Consider the following 18,146-nt stretch of genomic DNA (forward strand, 5'->3'; position numbering starts at 1 on the left):
GTAATTATCTCACAGTTAATGGGAGTCTAAACTCTGTCATTGCTATTTAAGGTAGAAAAGTGTCTTTTATTGTGCTAGAAAACATTAGTAGGGTGTTCTGATGGAACTTACAGTACTGCATGGCAAGAGGTGAGCCAGTGATATTGGACCGGGAATGTGGAGAGACAGATTCAAGTCCACCATTAGTCATTGGACTTGAGTGGTTTTGGAGCATTCTCTCAGTCTAATTGACCTCACCAGGTTGTTGTAGGAAAAAGGGGGTAAAAGAGTGCTGCTTTGAACTGATGGCCAAAATGGTGGCATAGAATTCTAATAATAGATGTAAATTTGTGGACCTGTGCACTATGCTGAGCTCGTACTGAATATTAGTACTAGGGACATGCTTGGTTCATTTTTAAATGTGAGCTATGCAGAGATTGTAAAAAATCTACTGTGTCTTCTATGAACTTGTTTATCTTATGCTTATTTTTGCAATAATGAACTAGTTATCCCCAAGATACTTAAAATCTTTCCAATATACCCAAATATACCTAACATTCACAAAATTAAAGGGAAGATGAAAGTCTTACTTTAAATAACAAAGACCTAATCTTTGTGAAATGAATGACTGAAAAAATGAATCTTGCATTATTTGATCTGAATCTCCACAGAAAGATGATAAAGATGTAAGCTTAGAGGAGTAGGTACACATCACCAAAAGATAACAAATAATATTGATTGGCTAGGCAGTTTTATACAATCAAATGCTGAACTGTTAAATTGTTTTTTAAAAATTAAAACAAGATGTGCCAACCATAGATTTTTCTCAGGTAATATTACAATTGCAACATTTCACCTTCAAAATGTAAGGAAACTGGAGCAGAAATCTCTATTACATTACAAAGCAACCCATATTGATAGATTTCTATGAGGTCATGGTAGGTGATGAAATATGGTGAGTAGATCTGGGGGCAGGTTTCTTCTGTTCAATCGTATCCAATTCTCAGACACTTCTCCACCTGCCCCCCCTCCCCAGCTCATATGACCGCATTTCAGGAGTTTGGCAATCTGTTCACATTTATGACCAGTTGCCAAGTGCCCTGTGACCATGCAATTGCCATTTGAGACTTCTGGAACCAGCCAGGAAGGTTGCAAATAGAGGAGACTCTGGATTTGAAGCTTGTTCCTTCAGTGTATGGAGGGATTTCCCCTCTGTTCTGTGCAGGGAGAGGGATCCTTTCCTGTGCTAAATAAGCTGAGTTTAAATCTGACAAAGCATTAACAAACCTGATCTTCCAAAAGGCTCTGAGCAGATGCCAGCTTGACTTGTGTTTTCTCCTCCAGAGAGGAGGATGCTGGTGAAAGAAGTAGATTCTGGAGGAGAAAATGCTAAAGGCTCCAAATCTCAGCATCCTGAAATATCGAGGTTCAGAGCCTTTCAGGATGCTGGATTTGCATTTTCTGAAGCAGAAAATGGTAGCAAACTGTGGGTTTTCTCGCGCCCAGCGGTCTCCCATGGGTGTTGAAGAACAGACACGTACACGTGGTTTCCTCGGGATGGGAGCCTCGAACAAAGACGAAGCATCCCTTTTATTGTGTTATCAGAAGGCGGGTTTATAAGCACCTGGTGACCACCTTACACCAACCACATTTGTTATGACACAGCATATTAGCATATTACACGTGCTAACTTTGTTTTGCACACGCTACTATACAGCTGTTGCACACGGCACTAACAAACACCAAAACAACATTCCCTTGCACCGCACGGCACAAACTTGTTTACGCCAATCTATTTTCTCTTCTGACTTCCGCATACCTTGGCCTACTGCAGCTGGTGACTCAGCCTAACAGGCCAGATAACCCAATGACTCCAACATCTCCTACTTTTCTGTTTTATTTAAAAAATAAGGAGGTTGCGCTTTATAGGAAGTCATCCTCAGTGTCGCTTGGCAAAGTGAAGGCCGGTTTGGTTAGCAAGGGTAACTGAACTGCAGTGATAGGTGTAGTTACTAAATTGACCTGTTGGTGGGTGACAGTTCCTGAGGGAAAATTTTTAAACATCATAAACAAAGAAGGCAAACATTGAATACAACAACATATCAAAACTAAAATAACTACAATAATTATAATACCAGAAACCAATGATCGCAGCCAGGTTCCGTCAGGTAGCCAAGACCATAGGGCATCCCAAATGTTTATTGCGCCAGATCCGTCAGATTGTAATGGATCATGACGAACCATGTCTTCCATATGCTCAATGGTACCTGTGATATTGGCTTTGTAATCAGAGATATAAACACAACAATGAGAATGGATTAAGGCACATACTCCTCCTTTCGAGGCAAGGATAATGTCTAAAGCGTAACGGTTTTGCAGAACAATCTCTCGTATTTCTGCCACTTCTTTGTTTAACAATTTGGTAGTCTGAATGGTAGCGTTGAACATGTGCATAGTCCAGTTATTTAATGCATAGATGTCTCTGTAATTCATGGCTACCCCCATAGATGGAAATATAGATCGTGCAACTTGTGTTCCTGTACTGCCAGGTCCTCCCAGGCCATTTTCTAGATCTCTTCGATTGCGCAAACGGCCTGAAGGTGGCTGATCTGAAACAAAAACTGAGGGAGCAAGAAAGCCCAATGTACAACGGCCGGACCACCGTGGAGGTATACGTTGATATGCCCGCCGGCCACAAAGCATCCATACATTACTTAATATATTTGTAGTTGTGTTGGAGCTTTGCACAGTTTGGCGAGCCATGGCTCTTACAATACTGCAAAGGAAGAGTGTGGACATCGTGTCTGTGTTGCCGGGGTGACATCCTGTTGATAGCGAGCATCCAGTTATTTGATAGGTACACATATAATCAGAAAAGTCATCGAGGGGTTCAAAAAGAGGAGTTTTCTTAAAGGGATGTGGTCTAGTCATGTTGTTTGAAAGTTGAAATGTGATGTTACAATATGGGTATCTGCCTACTAAAACAGAGTTTTTAGCAGTGTTCTTATATTCCCAACAAAACGCTGCTTTTTCCTGGATTCTGCTTCCTATTGTATATACCGTATAATTCACCATAGCATTGGAAAGAGTTCCTCTAGACCAGGGAAATTGTTTCCAACCAGTTGTATTAAAAGGCACCGCATGCATAAAAAGTCCCCCCTCCTCCAGGGTTGGAATATGCATGCACATCCAACACTCAGTCTTGTTCAAAAGGCGAGAAATATTCTGCACATCTTTCATAAAAGAGTTGTGGGCCCAGGGTCCATGGTCATCTGATGTCTGGTTAGGATGGTGGAGATTGAACCAAATAAGGGCGAACACAGCGAGCTGGAGTCCAAATGATTTTGCCATGATCATCTACTGCAGCGTAGCCTCTCCCCCAGGTGATAAGCTCTGCAGGACCTTTCCACGTGGGGTCTGGAAGCTGTCGATAGTAGACTGGAGGTCTTGAAGTAGGGGGAGGGACTGTTGAAAAATGACGAGAGGCAGCTGTTGATGGTGGATCGCCCGTCAGATTTAAAAAGTTCAGTGTATAAAGGCACAAGTTAAGAATGTTTTGCACTGCTGGGAGGCCAGGGGCGATTTTCCCCTTTTCATTTAAATATCGATTGAGAGCTGTTTTTAATGTTTGATTTGCTCGCTCAACCAAGGCTTGACCTTGGCTATTATATGGAATGCCAAATTTATGAACAATGGACCATTTTGTACAGAACTCTGCAAAAGCAGAGCTAATATAAGCAGGTCCGTTGTCTGATTTAAGTTCTTTGGGGCGTCCTAACAGTGCAAATGACCGAATACAGTGATTGATAACATGTTTAGTGGTCTCACCCCTCTGGGGGGAAGCCATAATAAAGCCAGAATATGTATCAATAGAAACATGAAGATGTTTCTAAGGGGCAAAGGGAGGATATTGAGTAATATCCATTTGCCAAATTTGACAGCTCTCCAAGCCACGAGGATTTACTCCAAGTGGTATTGAGTGTGCTTGCTTGCTACAGGTTGGACATTGCTGAATGATGGCAGTAGCTTCAGCAGCTGAAAGATTAAATTGTTTGATTAATGCTTTCTTATTCTGATGGAAATAGGAGTGACTTTCCCAAGGGGTTAAAAAAGTGAGTGGCATATTAAGAGGTGTTTGTGAGGCGGCAGCATCGGCAACATCATTGCCTTCTTGGAGTGGACCTGGAAAAGGCTGATGGCTACGAATATGAGCAACAAAAAATGGATGTTTCCGATCATTTATGAGATGTTGCAAGTCCAAAAATAATGTTAACAGATCCATTGAGACATTTGGTGCTAAATAAGAATCAAAAATGGTTTTGACAATTTGGGTAACATATAAACTGTCCAGGATCAAATTAAAGGGTTGATCTTTAAAATGAAAAAATGCCATTGTGGCTGCCACTAACTCAGAGCGCTGAGCTGACGTCTGTGGGGGGGTGATTTTTGTACACCACTTACCCTCCTCTTTCCAAGCACAGGCTCCATGAGTCTTGCTGCCGTCTGCAAACACCGTTATTGCTTCTTTTAAAGGGAAAGAAACATAAGGAGATTGCCATTTAAATGGGACTGTTTTTAATAAAAAAATGCGAGGATCTGATGGTGGATGACAAGACACTTCTCCTGGCCAATCAGCAAGTGCTTGCTGCAAAGATTCATAATTGGCCAACAAACTTTCCCAAGCCGTTAGCGAACAAGGGATATATAAAAAGACGGTTCAACACCCCCTAAAGCCTTTGCCCTAAAGCGAGATTTTGTTATAAGCTGAGCAAAGAGCGTATGTTTCTGTGAAATGGTGTTCTTTGGGGTGTGAGATAAGTGGATCCATTCTACAATCATTATTTTTTTATTAGACACGATCTGAGCCAAAGCTGCTGTAGGAAGGTCAACGGTGTTAAAAATTAGCATAGAAAAAGGTATGTTGGGCTGAACACGATCGACCCATACTTTTGACAATGCATGTTGAATGATGTCACAAGTTTTAAGTTGTTCTTGAGTTAACATGATTTTATCTCCTGGATTTTTTCCCTGCGTGAGAGCAGAGAACAATGGAGCCAATTGAGAGGTGGTTAGTCCCATATAGGGACGGGCCCAATTAATTGATCCTAAATATTGTTGAAGTTGGACTAAGGTTGGGCATGGTGGAAGACACAACTTAGACAGCTGAGGCTCAGCGTGTGAGGCCAAAAGCTTGTGGCCCAAGTACAGAAAGGGGTGTTTAAGCTGAATTTTTTCAGGTGAAATAAAAAACCCATTTGTTTGAAAAATGGAGGTTAGAACAGGCAAGGTTGCTGAGACTGTACCTGAGGGCCCTGGAGCTGCCACTAAGATATCATCCATATAATGGTAAATTTTAAAATGAGGAAACTTGTCCCGATATGGTCTTAAAACCTGATTGACAACATATTGACATATTGTAGGACTGTTTAGCATTCCTTGAGGCAAGACAGTCCATTGATATCTGGCTGTGGGCTTGGAGTTATTCATTTCAGGCACAGTAAAAGCAAATAAGTGTTTGTCCTCTGGGTGTAGTGGAATAGAGAAAAATGCATCTTTTAAATCTATAACCATAAGGTCATAGTCTTTTGGTATCAAATTAGGATTAGGTAAACCGCATTGGAGCGCTCCCATGGGGCGAATGATCTTATTGATATTTCTAAGATCACTTAAAATTCTCCATTTTCCAGATTTTTTCTTTATGACAAACACTGGAGTGTTATAAGGACTCAATGAGGGTTCAATGTGTTTTAATTCTAATTGTTGATCTACCAATTGCACCAGAGCGGCTAATTTTTCTTTGGTTAAAGGCCACTGATCCACCCAAACTGGGGTGTCAGTCAGGAGGTTTAACTTTATTAATTGAGACATCTTAATCCAAAATTAATTTTGCATTGAACTGACTCATCAAATCCCGACCCCACAGGTTAGTATGAAGTGGAAGAATGACAGGTTTAATGTGGGCAGTTACTGATGTTTCTTCTGAGGTCACAGAAAGCCAGTGTTTGCTCACACGTGCGTGTTGGACTCCTCCCACTCCCCGAACCGACGGTGCGCTGTCGGTCTGCCACTCAGAGGGCCACTCCTCCTCTCTTATGACCGATACATCAGCTCCGGTATCTAGAATACCAAAAAAGGAGCGTCCATTGATTTGAAAGGCCATAGAGGGGCGGAACTTTTGAATTTCTTGCTCAATGGCCAAAACTTGTGGTTGTTGGGGCACAGGGACGGCAGTTGCCACTACTGTTCCCTCAAGCACAGTCATGGGAGTGTTAGGGGTAAATGCCAAGGCGACTGATGTAAAATCAGCTGGGTCTTTCAAAAATGGCATAGCCGTTACTCCCTGCATAATGAAGTCACGGTGAGGAAACACTAACAGAGGGGTGTCACAATCAGGGGGAAAAGGGACAGACGGCTGGATTGGCAAAAAAATATGACAGCCCAGATAAACCTGTGGTTATTGTCTCAGAGGCCACCAGGACAAAATGATAAGGTTCAGCCTTTGAGGCGGGGCTAGCTGAATGCCCCAGCTCTAGTTTCCCGGTTCCTGGGAATCAGCGGGCATAGGGTTGGAGCGACACTGGTTTGCCCAGTGAAACCCCTTTTTACAATGCGGGCAAACAGTTTTAGGTCTGGCTCCTACTCCCCTGCTTTTATTAGCACCCCCCCTTGGGGCCCGGCACTGATTTTTAAAATGACCAGGCTTCCCACAATTAAAACAGTTACCAGCTTTACCCTCAGTTTGCCCATTACTTCCTGCTTTTTGTAAGGCCATAGCCAAAGTTTCCATGTTAAATGCATTGGTCCCCACAATTCTACAGGCTTGAATATATTCTGCCAATCCTGCATCAGGTTTGCTCATTAAGGGCTGCAGGATTCGTTTGCAGTCCTCATTGGCATTTTCAAAAGCAAGTTTCTTCAACAATTCTTCGCAGGCTATGTAATTTGTGATTTCCCTAGAAATGGCCTTTTGTAACTGATCCACAAATTCCCCATAAGACTGATTAGGCCCTTGAAAAATCTTTACAAAAGAGCCTTTTGTTCCCCTTTGTGGATCATCAACCCTAGTTAAGGCAGCTTTAGCAGCTAAGGCTGAATGGGAGTAGAAGAAAGGGTTCATTGCTTGTTGATTCCCCAGGTAAGTGTAATTTCCACTTCCAGTTAACTGGTCTACAGTGGGTGCATTACGGCCAGGCCAAGCTGAAACGATCTTTTGACATTCCTTCTTCCATTCTGATTCCCAAACCACATATTGAGAAGATGTTAAAATCATATTGAATAGCCCTTTCCAATCTTCAGGCAACAAAAAAAAACTAGTAGCCATGTGACTTATCAGACCCAAGGTATAATGGCTAGAAATCCCATAACTTGATGCAGCCTGTTTAATTTCCCTAATATTTTTTATAGGAATTGTTTCATATCTGCGATTGCCTGTGATGGGATCAATAAAAACAGGCGCACAAAATTGATATTCTTCAGGTTGCAGTTCCCCTTTTTCATAAGCTTCGGCCAGTGCCCTGGAGATGGCGCTGGCAGGGGAAGGTAGCACGTTGGGATTTCTTTGTTCTTCTCCTCCTTCCTGTTTTGGCGCGAAAGGTTCAAAAGACATATTGGCTTGATAAACTGCCAAAGAGGATTTTTCTTTTGCACTCTGTCCCTTTTTTAACTCATTGGGCTTTTCAGAGTCATAAACTGCCAAGGAGGATTTTTCTTCTGCACTCTGTCCCTTTTTTAACTCATTGGGCTTTTCAGAGTCATAGGCAGGCGGGGAGTCTACAGGCTTTTCAGAGTTATAGGCAGGAGGGGGGTCTACCCTCCCCTTCTCTGTTTTCATGGCATCTTCATGGATTTGGAGACATTCAATTACAATTCGCCATGTAGACAAAATTTTTGCAGGGGCACGAGGGGATTCATGAAAATACTTTCCTAATTTAACCCACACAGACATTTTTAGGGATCCTCCTTCGGGATATGCAGGGCAATTTTGATATACATATTTTAAGAGGAGGATCAAATCCCTTTTAGTGGGAAGCGGCAAATCTTTCCCATTGTTTTTCCAAACAATTATTGATGACTTGGTCAATTCTCTAAGTTCTGAGAGGTGCGCAACCTGAGGCTTAGAGAATTCTGTCCCCATACTCACGGTTTTGGGAGGGTGCTTCATCTAGCTCTGACGACCGGCCCTGAGTTGCAGTGAGCTCTTCCGCTGAGTAAGTAAGAGGATACCAAGAGATGTAATATTTTGGGAGGGTGCTTCGTCTATCCTGACGACCGGCCCTGAGTTGCAGTGCCCAGAGACGTGCTCAGAAATTTGAATCACGTCGGGGTCACCATTTGTGGGTTTTCTCGCGCCCAGCGGTCTCCCATGGGTGTTGAAGAACAGACACGTACACGTGGTTTCCTCGGGATGGGAGCCTCGAACAAAGACGAAGCATCCCTTTTATTGTGTTATCAGAAGGCGGGTTTATAAGCACCTGGTGACCACCTTACACCAACCACATTTGTTATGACACAGCATATTAGCATATTACACATGTTAGCTTTGTTTTGCACACGCTACTATACAGCTGTTGCACACGGCACTAACAAACACCAAAACAACATTCCCTTGCACCGCACGGCACAAACTTGTTTACGCCAATCTATTTTCTCTTCTGACTTCCGCATACCTTGGCCTACTGCAGCTGGTGACTCAGCCTAACAGGCCAGATAACCCAATGACTCCAACAGCAAACACAATAATTCTCATGGTGGTTTTGAAGGCCCCTTCTCCAAACTGTGCAATTTGGAGAAGCCTTCTGAATCATCACAAGAATGTGACCCATGTGCAGGATGGAGTGAGGTGATGGAAAGATAAGTGAAACAGAGTGTGGTAGGGCAGGGATAAGGTCTATGTGCTGGTGGCCTGGCTGGGCAATGCTTCCCAGCTCTAGGCAGGTTTCCACATGCTGATGGGCACCTCCTGAGCACCCCCACACAGTTACTTAATGACAGCAATGGGGAGAGCTTGGATTGTGGTCATTGAACAAGGCAATCACAGGGACACTTTTCTTAAAGACAGCAATGATTTACAATCAAAATTCCAGGCACAAGTGTGGTTCTAATTGAGGACTACCTGTATAACTTCAAAACATTATCAGTTACCCTCTTTACTAGACACAAAAAAGCAGACAATTAATATTCTACAGTAGAGCAACTGAATTTTAATCTATTAAGGAATATATTCAACACTTCTTTCCAAAGAGTCAAACTAGTACTTAAGACTCTTGTGACTGTTTTCATGAGTACTGAGATAGCCAAGAACTATCCTTGAAGCAGCCCCACAAAGCTTGCCAACAATACAGCTGCTTTAATATTTCAAAACCAAGGGTTTTATAAGAACTCCTGTACATTGTTTAGCACTTCTTGCAGAAGCTTTGGACAGTTCTATCTTCAGAATACTTTGAAGCTTCTATATATCTTGTTTTACTTTAGTATAAATATTAAGAAGAAACGATAATGGATGCAGTAACAAAATTGTTAATAAATAACAATCCAAATAACTGAGAAATTTTCAATCAAGGTATTGTAAAAAAATAAAGTGGAAATAAAACAAATATCTTAAGATGTTCAAATTGTGAAATATTTCTGAAGTGTACATTAAGTTATAAATGTACATGTTATATAAAATCTTACATTATTTTATTGCAGAAATATTTTATTCAAAATGTAGCAGAAAGGACCCCTTTATGGATTACTGCCTTGTCGTGGCGAAGGGGCTTGCGTAACTCAATGAAGCTATAAGCTATGCCGTGCAGGGCCACCCAAGACGGACAGGTTATAGCAGAGAGTTCTGACAAAATGTGATCCACCGGAGAAGGAAATGGCAAACCACTCCAGTATCTTTGCCATGAAAACCCCATGGACAGTACTAAAAGGCAAAAAGATATGACGCTGGAAGATGAGCCCCTCAGGTATCCATTATGCTACTGGGGAAGAGCAGAGGGCTAGTACTAGTAGCGCCAGAAAGAATGAAGCGACTGGGCCAAAGCCGAAAGGACGCTCAGCTGTGGATATATCTGGTGGTGAAAGGAAAGTCCGATGCTGCAAAGATTTTTTCTCCATAGGAACCTGGAATGTAAGATCCATGAATCAAGGCAAGCTAGACGTAGTCAAAAAAGAGATGACAAGACTGAACATCGACATCTTAGGAATCAGCGAACTAAAATGGACAGGAATGGGTGAATTTAACTCAGATGACCATCAGGTATACTACTGTGGGCAAGAATCCCTCAGAAGAAATGGAGTAGCCTTCATAGTCAATAAAAGAATAGGAAAAGCAATACTGGGATACAATCCCCAAAATGACAGAATGATCTCAATTCGAATCCAAGGCAAACCATTCAATATCACAGTAGTCCAAATCTATGCCCCAACCACTGGTGCTGAAGAGGATGAAATTGACCGGTTCTATGAAGCCCTACAGCACCTTATAGAATTAACACCAAAAAATGATGTCCTTATCATCATGGGGGATTGGAATGCTAAGGTAGGAAGCCAAAAGATAACCGGAATAACAGGCAAGTTTGGCCTTGGAGTACAAAATGAAGCAGGGCACAGGCTAATAGAATTTTGTCAAGAGAATACGATGGTCATAACAAACACTCTTTTCCAACAACCCAAGAGACGGCTCTACACATGGACATCACCAGACGGTCAACATAGAAATCAGATTGACTATGTGCTCTGCAGCCAAAGATGGAGAAGCTCTATACAGTCAGTAAAAACAAGACCAGGAGCTGACTGTGGCTCAGATCATGAGCTTCTCGTTGCAAAATTTAGGCTTAAATTGAAAAAAGTAGGGAAAAGCACTAGGCCACTCAGGTATGAACTAAATCATATTCCTGATGAATATACAGTAGAGGTGACAAATAGATTTAAGGAATTAGATCTGATAGACAGAGTGCCTGAAGAACTATGGATGGAAGTTCGCAACATTGTACAAGAGGTAGCAACTAAAACCATCCCAAAGAAAAAGAAATGCAAGAAAGCAAAATGGCTGTCTGAGGAAGCTTTGCAAATAGCTGAGGAAAGAAGGGAAGCGAAAGGCAAAGGAGAAAGAGAAAGATACACCCAATTGAATGCAGAATTCCAGAGAATAGCTAGAAGAGATAAGAATGCCTTCTTAAATGAACAGTGCAAAGAAATAGAAGAAAACAACAGAATAGGGAGGACCAGAGATCTCTTCAAGAAAATTGGAGATATGAAGGGAACGTTTCATGCAAAGATGGGCATGATAAAGGACCAAAATGGCAGAGACCTAACAGAGGCAGAAGAGATTAAGAAGAGATGGCAAAACTACACAGAAGAACTATACAAGAATGAGCTTAACATCCCAGATAACCACAATGAGATGGTCACTGACCTCGAACCAGACATCCTAGAATGTGAAGTGAAATGGGCCTTAGAAAATCTGAGCAACAACAAAGCTAGTGGAGGTGACAGTATTCCAGCTGAGCTATTCAAAATCTTAAAAGACGATGCAGTAAAAGTGCTACACTCAATTTGCCAGCAAATTTGGAAAACTCAACAGTGGCCACAGGATTGGAAAAGGTCAGTTTACATTCCAATTCCAAAGAAAGGCAATGCCAAAGAATGTTCAAACTATCGCACCATTGCACTCATTTCACATGCTAGTAAAGTTATGCTTAAAATCCTACAAGCTAGACTCCAGCAGTATGTGGATCGAGAACTACCAGAAGTACAGGCAGGATTTCGAAGAGGCAGAGGAACTAGAGATCAAATTGCCAACATACGCTGGATCATGGAGAAAGCTAGGGAGTTCCAGAAAAACATCTACTTCTGCTTCATTGACTATGCAAAAGCCTTTGATTGTGTGGATCACAACAAATTGTGGCAAGTTCTTAAAGAGATGGGAGTACCAGACCATCTCATTTGTCTCTTGAGAAACCTATATGCGGGTCAAGAAGCAACAGTGAGAACTGAACACGGGACCACTGATTGGTTCAAAATTGGAAAAGGAGTCCGGCAAGGCTGTATACTGTCGCCCTGCCTATTTAATTTATATGCAGAGCACATCATGAGAAAGGCAGGGCTAGATGAAATCAAAAGTTGGAATTAAGATTGCTGGGAGAAATATCAACAACCTCAGATATGCAGATGATACCACTCTAATGGCAGAAAGTGAAGAGGAACTAAAGAGCCTCTTGATGCGGGTGAAGAAAGAGAGTGCAAAAGTTGGCTTGAAACTCAACATTAAGAAAACCAAAATCATGGCATCCGGCCCTCTCAATTCCTGGCAAATAGATGGGGAAGAAATGGAGGTAGTGACAGATTTTATTTTTCTGGGCTCCAAGATCACCTCAGATGGGGACTGCAGCCAAGAAATTAAAAGACGCTTGCTCCTGGGGAGGAAAGCTATGGCAAATCTAGACAGCATACTAAAAAGCAGAGACATCACCCTGCCAACAAAAGTGCGTATAGTCCAGGCCATGGTTTTCCCAGTTGCAATGTATGGCTGTGAAAGTTGGACCATAAGAAAGGCTGAGCGCAAAAGAATTGAGGCCTTTGAACTATGGTGCTGGAGAAGACTCCTGCGAGTCCCTTGGACTGCAAGGCGTTCAAACCGGTCAGTCCTAGAAGAGATCAACCCCGACTGCTCTTTAGAAGGTCAGATCCTGAAGTTGAAACTCAAATACTTTGGCCACCTAATGAGGACTCACTGGAGAAGGGCCTAATGCTGGGAAAGATTGAGGGCGATAGAAGAAGGGGACGACAGAGAATGAGATGGCTGGATGGAGTCACTGAAGCAGTAGGTGTGAACTTGAATGGACTCCAGAAGATGGTAGAGGACAGGAAGACCTGGAGGAACATTGTCCATGGGGTCGCAATGGGTCGGACACGACTTCGCAATTAACAACAACAGCAGAAAGGTATTAGGCAAACTTGACTTTATCCTTTTGCATTTTATTAATTTTAGAAGGACACTTAAGCACCTACTAAGCTTTCTGCCACTTAAAGTGCATAACTATGTCCCAGGGCGTATATATATTTTTGGTCTGTCCTTTTAGACATCTATCTTCAAAATGCTTACAGGCACACAAAAGTAAAAGCACATACTGTTTGTGATCCGAAATTAAGCACTTTTACAAACTCATCCACCTGCACGATATTTTGTAAAAGTGAATTAATGCTGACATGGTTTCTGAATAACTTTCAGAATGATTTGCAAATTAATTTTATAGAATTCTCTGGCTTGGTACTATTAGAGGAAGATGAGTCCCGGAAAGAATCTGCTTCAGATACACAGCATAAGTTAAACTATTTTAACAAGGGAAGATGCTAAAATTACTTCTGAAACCATGCATCTCTACATTATTTCTTATAGAGCTGACAAAAAAAATAAATCTTCAGACCATTCCTATCTCATAACACTCTTTGGGAAGACTATTTTTTTAACCCACATTTTTTAAACACATTTCAGAGATAAAAATAGCCAATGTTTAAATAACAGTAATTTTAATCAGTATTTAGGTGAGCAAATTACTAACTGGATAACATTTTAACAGAAGTTAAAATCTTCAGCCCCACAAGTTTTCTTCCTAAGAGGACAAAAACAATCTTACAGCTACAACTGCAGATCTATGGAAAGAACTCCAGCATACACAATACTAAACATTACCAACAGGACACATAATCAGCAAGTAAATAGTTAAAGGTTATCAGGACAAGTGTTTTGGCAACCTAAAGTTTCCAAACATCATTCAGGACTATTTAATGCATCATTAATTCTGTCCCTTGAAAAGTCGCTCCTCTTTTTCAGTACCGTTGTTTTGAAATCCTCTACAAATGCAGGCTGTAACTCAATTCCAATTCGTGATCCGCTCCTTTTCCTGGATCACACACCAATTCGGGGAGGCCTGATCCTTGGCCAGCCAATTAAAGTCGTCCACCTGATCCCAGTTGTTCTTGCTTCTATCAAGCCCAGCAGTCTTGAAGTCAGCATCAATGCCTGCATAATCCCATGAATAGGGGGCGAAGCGCACAGCGCAGCAGTCCTCCAGCATCGCTCGGCTAGTCACTTGTACGTAGAAGTTCATCTCCGTCGCGCGGTGAGTCCGGAGCTGCTGGCAGGCAAGAGCCACGACGCAACCGCTACACCCATCCACCCGCGCCGAGGTCGATACGGGTCCGCACAGTATGGTACAATCGTCGCAGTTGCGCACCAACAGCGTGTTGGGGTTGCCGCGTAACAGCACCCGGCAGCGCCTAAGATGAGACAGCACCACGTCCTGCTGCAGCAGATCGGTCGGCCCGAGCTCGAGGGTCTGTCCCTCGGCCCGGCTGAAGCCGCAACCTGGATCCACCGGAGCGGAGGTTGCCGCTTCTTTCTGGTCTTCCGCGGAGCTTTCCCGGGGCGGGTGCTGAGCGGAAGACTCGGACGGAGCCGAGGCAGGGTCCTTTTTGAGGGCTTTGGTGAAGGCGAACCGCTTCTTCGGCTTCAGCTGGAGGCGCCTGTCGGAGAGCTCGCCCTGTAGCTTGTTCAGCGCCGCCTGGGCCTGCCGCACCTCATATGGAGCCAAGAAGCGCACTGAATCAGTCAGCAGCCGCTGCAGATCCTGCAGTCGCCGAGCCGCCTCAGACACGGCTTCGACAGCCGCCTCGGCACCCTGGGCCGGCTCCGACCGCAGCAGCGCTTCGATGGTCTCCCGCTCCCGGGCAAAGGAGGCGGTGAAATAATCGCTCTGCTCTTCTAAAACCGACTGCGCGTCGCGTTCTCGTCGCTTTCTCTCTGCCTCCTCTCGTCGTTCCGCTTCTCGCTGATGCAATCTGTCGGGAACCAGGGCGGAAAGGCCGGCAACCAGCGGCACCCGGTCGCCCTCCACCGGCGCCGCACCCTGCGAAAAAGCCTCCATCTTTCTCTTCCTCTCTCTCTCTCTCTCTCTGCAGCGGCTTCGATCACTTCGTACTAAGACGAAGACCGATTGGTCCCTAAGATTTGTGAAGTGACCGCCCGGCGGACGTGGGCGTGTCTTATCCATTTTGTTTTTAAAGGGCTCTTCATTCAATGGCTGGCGAGAAAAATGTGTAAAGCGGGGCTCGTTTTCCTTTAAGATGCAATATTAACGTCAGTGAGAGCAACCAACCGTCTTTTAGGTGAACAATAGCGCGGTGACTTTGAACTCACTTTTCGTCCAAATAGCTAACAAATCTGCCTTCCCATTGACGTGCAGAGAACGATTTTCTGATATAAATTATGAAACAGTAGTTTAAATGTTCATGTATATCACATACTTATCAGATTTCGTTTTTTGGGTAAGCAAAGGAGTTGCAGAAAAGGAGTAAGGTAGTATACCAAGCCAAAAAAATTCAAGGCAGGGCTTCCGAAAAAGGAACTAGAATTATGTGTAATATTTATTACTATACTTTCTGGCCTTTCTGTCTTGACAAGCAATCCTTGCTTTCACCACATTCATAACTAACTCTTGCAATATAAATTTTCCACCTTTTTTCTTTTTGATAAATATATGTCATTTTCATCCTAGGTTATTCTTGGGCTTCTGGAATTGGAGAAAAATGCAGACTTGGAATGCAGTTGGGTTCAATCAACAATATGTGAAAATTGGTCTGGAAAAGCTTGGATAATTGCTGCCACTCATTGTAGAATTCTGAACTACTATAGAAATCTATTTTAATGTAAAATTTTGATTATTCATTCCATACTGGCTTTGCCAGCCTTGAAAAATCTGCATGTTTGGTATAGAAATGATATTGTCACCCAACTCTTGCATGTAAAAGACAGGATCACATATTGTGGGTTCAAAGTCTTATTATTAAAATTGGAAAAATGAGTCCTTTCTATATAACCTTCAGTCCCTGGTGGGAAAATGTGATATATCATAAATAGAAATTAAATGAAAATGTTAACTATTAAGTATTCTGTTTGAATCAGGGATGTCAAACTCAATTTCATTGAGGGTTGCATCATCATTGCGGTTGCCTTCGGGGTGTGTGTGTGTGGCCAGGGTGGGTGTGGCCTACTGGGTGGGCGTGGACCAGCTTTACATCGTTCGCGTCAAGGATGCCTCTGGGGGCCTGGGCAAGAGTGGGACAGATCTGAGGGTCTCTGGCAGAAGGGGGTGGGACCAAGGCAAGTGCCAAGGCATGATCCACTGGAGGAGCCTCACTGTTCCTCTCAGGACATGCAGGGGGGGGGGTTGGATGGTGGTGCCGGGAACGCTGGACAGCAGAGGTCAAATGCCCAGCCTGGCCCTTGAGCACCCGCGGCACCAAGCCCAGCCCCACTTCCCAAGGGGGCACCCAGCTGCACTTACCTCCTCAAGGCTGTTGCTGCTGTGCTTGCTCTTCTTACCCAGGTTGCTCATGATGGGTACGAGGGCAAAGTTAGAGGGAGGCCCATTCCCTCTCTGTGAGAGGATACCCGGCTTTGTATCCAAAGCTTCCTTAGCAATAGGATGGGAGACCCCCAGGATAGGCCAGGAGGAGGGGGCAAGGGGATGGTGAAAGGGCGGCAGAGCAGGACTAAGGCAGGACTTCGCTCAAACCCTCCCCCTTCCTTCCTTCCTTCCTTCCTTCCTTCCTAAGTACAGAGTGGTGGGAAAATATTTGAGATGAGGGAGAAAAACAGGCAAGAAATGCAGCTGGGGAGGTGTCACCTTTGTGAGGAATGAAGAAATGCACCATCGCCTGGAAGTGGCCAGCACATGGCCCTCACCTACTTCACATATCTGGCTTGGTGGGCTCTGGGGGAGGGGATGCCATAAGCAGCGTGAGAGTCAACATTACCTGTGCAATGCCGCCCAGCCCCCAGCCTGCCCGGTTTCAGCAGGCAACGTGGCGCTTTCCTCAGCACAAGAGGCTGAATCGGGCGGCGCAAATCCAAAAAGAAGTGCGATGCTGCCCAGCCCCCAGCCTGACTGGTTTCGGCAGGCAGCGGGGTGCTCTCCTCACAGCGCTGAAAGGTTGAGCCGGGCGGTGCGAAGCTCGCCAGCTTTGCATCTTGCTGCCTGCTGAAACTGGGCAGGCTGGGGGCTAGGCAACACTGCACTTCTCATCAGATTTGCGCCACCCGGCTCAGCTCTTGGTGCTGTGAGGAGAGCGTCCCACTGCCTGCTGAAATCAGCAGGCTGGGAGCTGGGCGGTCTCACATTTCTTTTTGGATTTAAGCCACCCAGCTCAGTCTCTCAGCGGTGTGAGGAGAGCATCCTGCTGCCTGCCGAAACTCCTGCCCCAGAGCCCATCAAGCCAGATATGTGAAGTAGGTGAGGGCTATTTGCTGTCCACTTCCAGGCAATGGTGCATTTCTTCATTCCTCACAAAGGGTGATACCTCCCCAGCATGCACCCAGGGAGCAGGGCAACACGGCAGGGGCTAGTTCCTCACTGTTTCCAGATGGCCTTGTGGAGCTAAGACTGAATGCATTTCAGCATAGATGGCCACCAGAAAATTGTACATTGGCTTCCGGCCGGCTTGGGCCGGGGCCATGGCAGCGGGGGGGCTGTTCCCTCATTGTTTCCAGGATGGCTTCGCGGGCCACATGAAACCATTTTGTGGGCCTTGTGTTTGACATGTCCCGGTTTGAGTGATCCAAAAAAAGGAATGATTTTCAGTTGCTAGTTTGGAAAAATACATACACACAAAACATAATGTGGAATTGCTCTTTTGCTTCAGATGAGCTGTTGAAGATGTTCCTGACAGATGCCAACTGCATACTACATATTTGAATCACATTTGCCTTTTTATCTACCCCCTTGTTATCTGGCTTATTGAATCAGCTGAAAGTACCTGGATTTAGACAATATGTTAAGTATGGCTTAGTAAGTTACATGAATCCAGCTATACATTAGTTGCCAAATTAAAGTGTAGATCTTTTGGGTTAAAAAAAGCAAAAATGAGATCATGGCAATGGTAACAGCTATTCATATCTTTTCTGCCTTCTGAAACTTTAGCCTGCTGCTGATGGTCATAATTTATCCCTCCAAGACTGTCCAAAATAACTGTTTTTAACAGTTTGTAGAAACCAAGTATAATTAGGGGAGGGAGGCTTTTCCAAAGTATTGGCACAGTTACACAGAAAATATGCCTATGAGCCTCCAACTTTTACTTTGTAAAAGTGTGGAATCATAAGGAAGTTCTCTCGAAGTATTCAA

General features: G+C 43.9%; 1 protein-coding gene across 1 annotated transcript; it reads right to left on the minus strand.

The window, feature by feature from the left end:
* Positions 1-13,477: 13,477 nt before the first annotated feature.
* On the minus strand, positions 13,478-15,995 carry TBCC (tubulin folding cofactor C). The gene has a single exon (XM_039347711.1). It carries the CDS (start codon positions 15,015-15,017, stop codon positions 13,839-13,841), a length of 1,179 nt encoding a protein of 392 aa, XP_039203645.1. The 5' UTR covers positions 15,018-15,995; the 3' UTR covers positions 13,478-13,838.
* Positions 15,996-18,146: the final 2,151 nt, after the last annotated feature.

Source organism: Crotalus tigris, unplaced genomic scaffold (genome assembly GCF_016545835.1).
Source record: "Crotalus tigris isolate CLP2741 ecotype Arizona unplaced genomic scaffold, ASM1654583v1 scf7180000018097.2503214, whole genome shotgun sequence".
NCBI lineage: Eukaryota > Metazoa > Chordata > Lepidosauria > Squamata > Viperidae > Crotalus > Crotalus tigris.

Bases quoted from the DNA above. Each gene is read 5' to 3' on its own strand.
- TBCC (XM_039347711.1), bottom strand. From the start codon at position 15,017: ATGGATAAGACACGCCCACGTCCGCCGGGCGGTCACTTCACAAATCTT.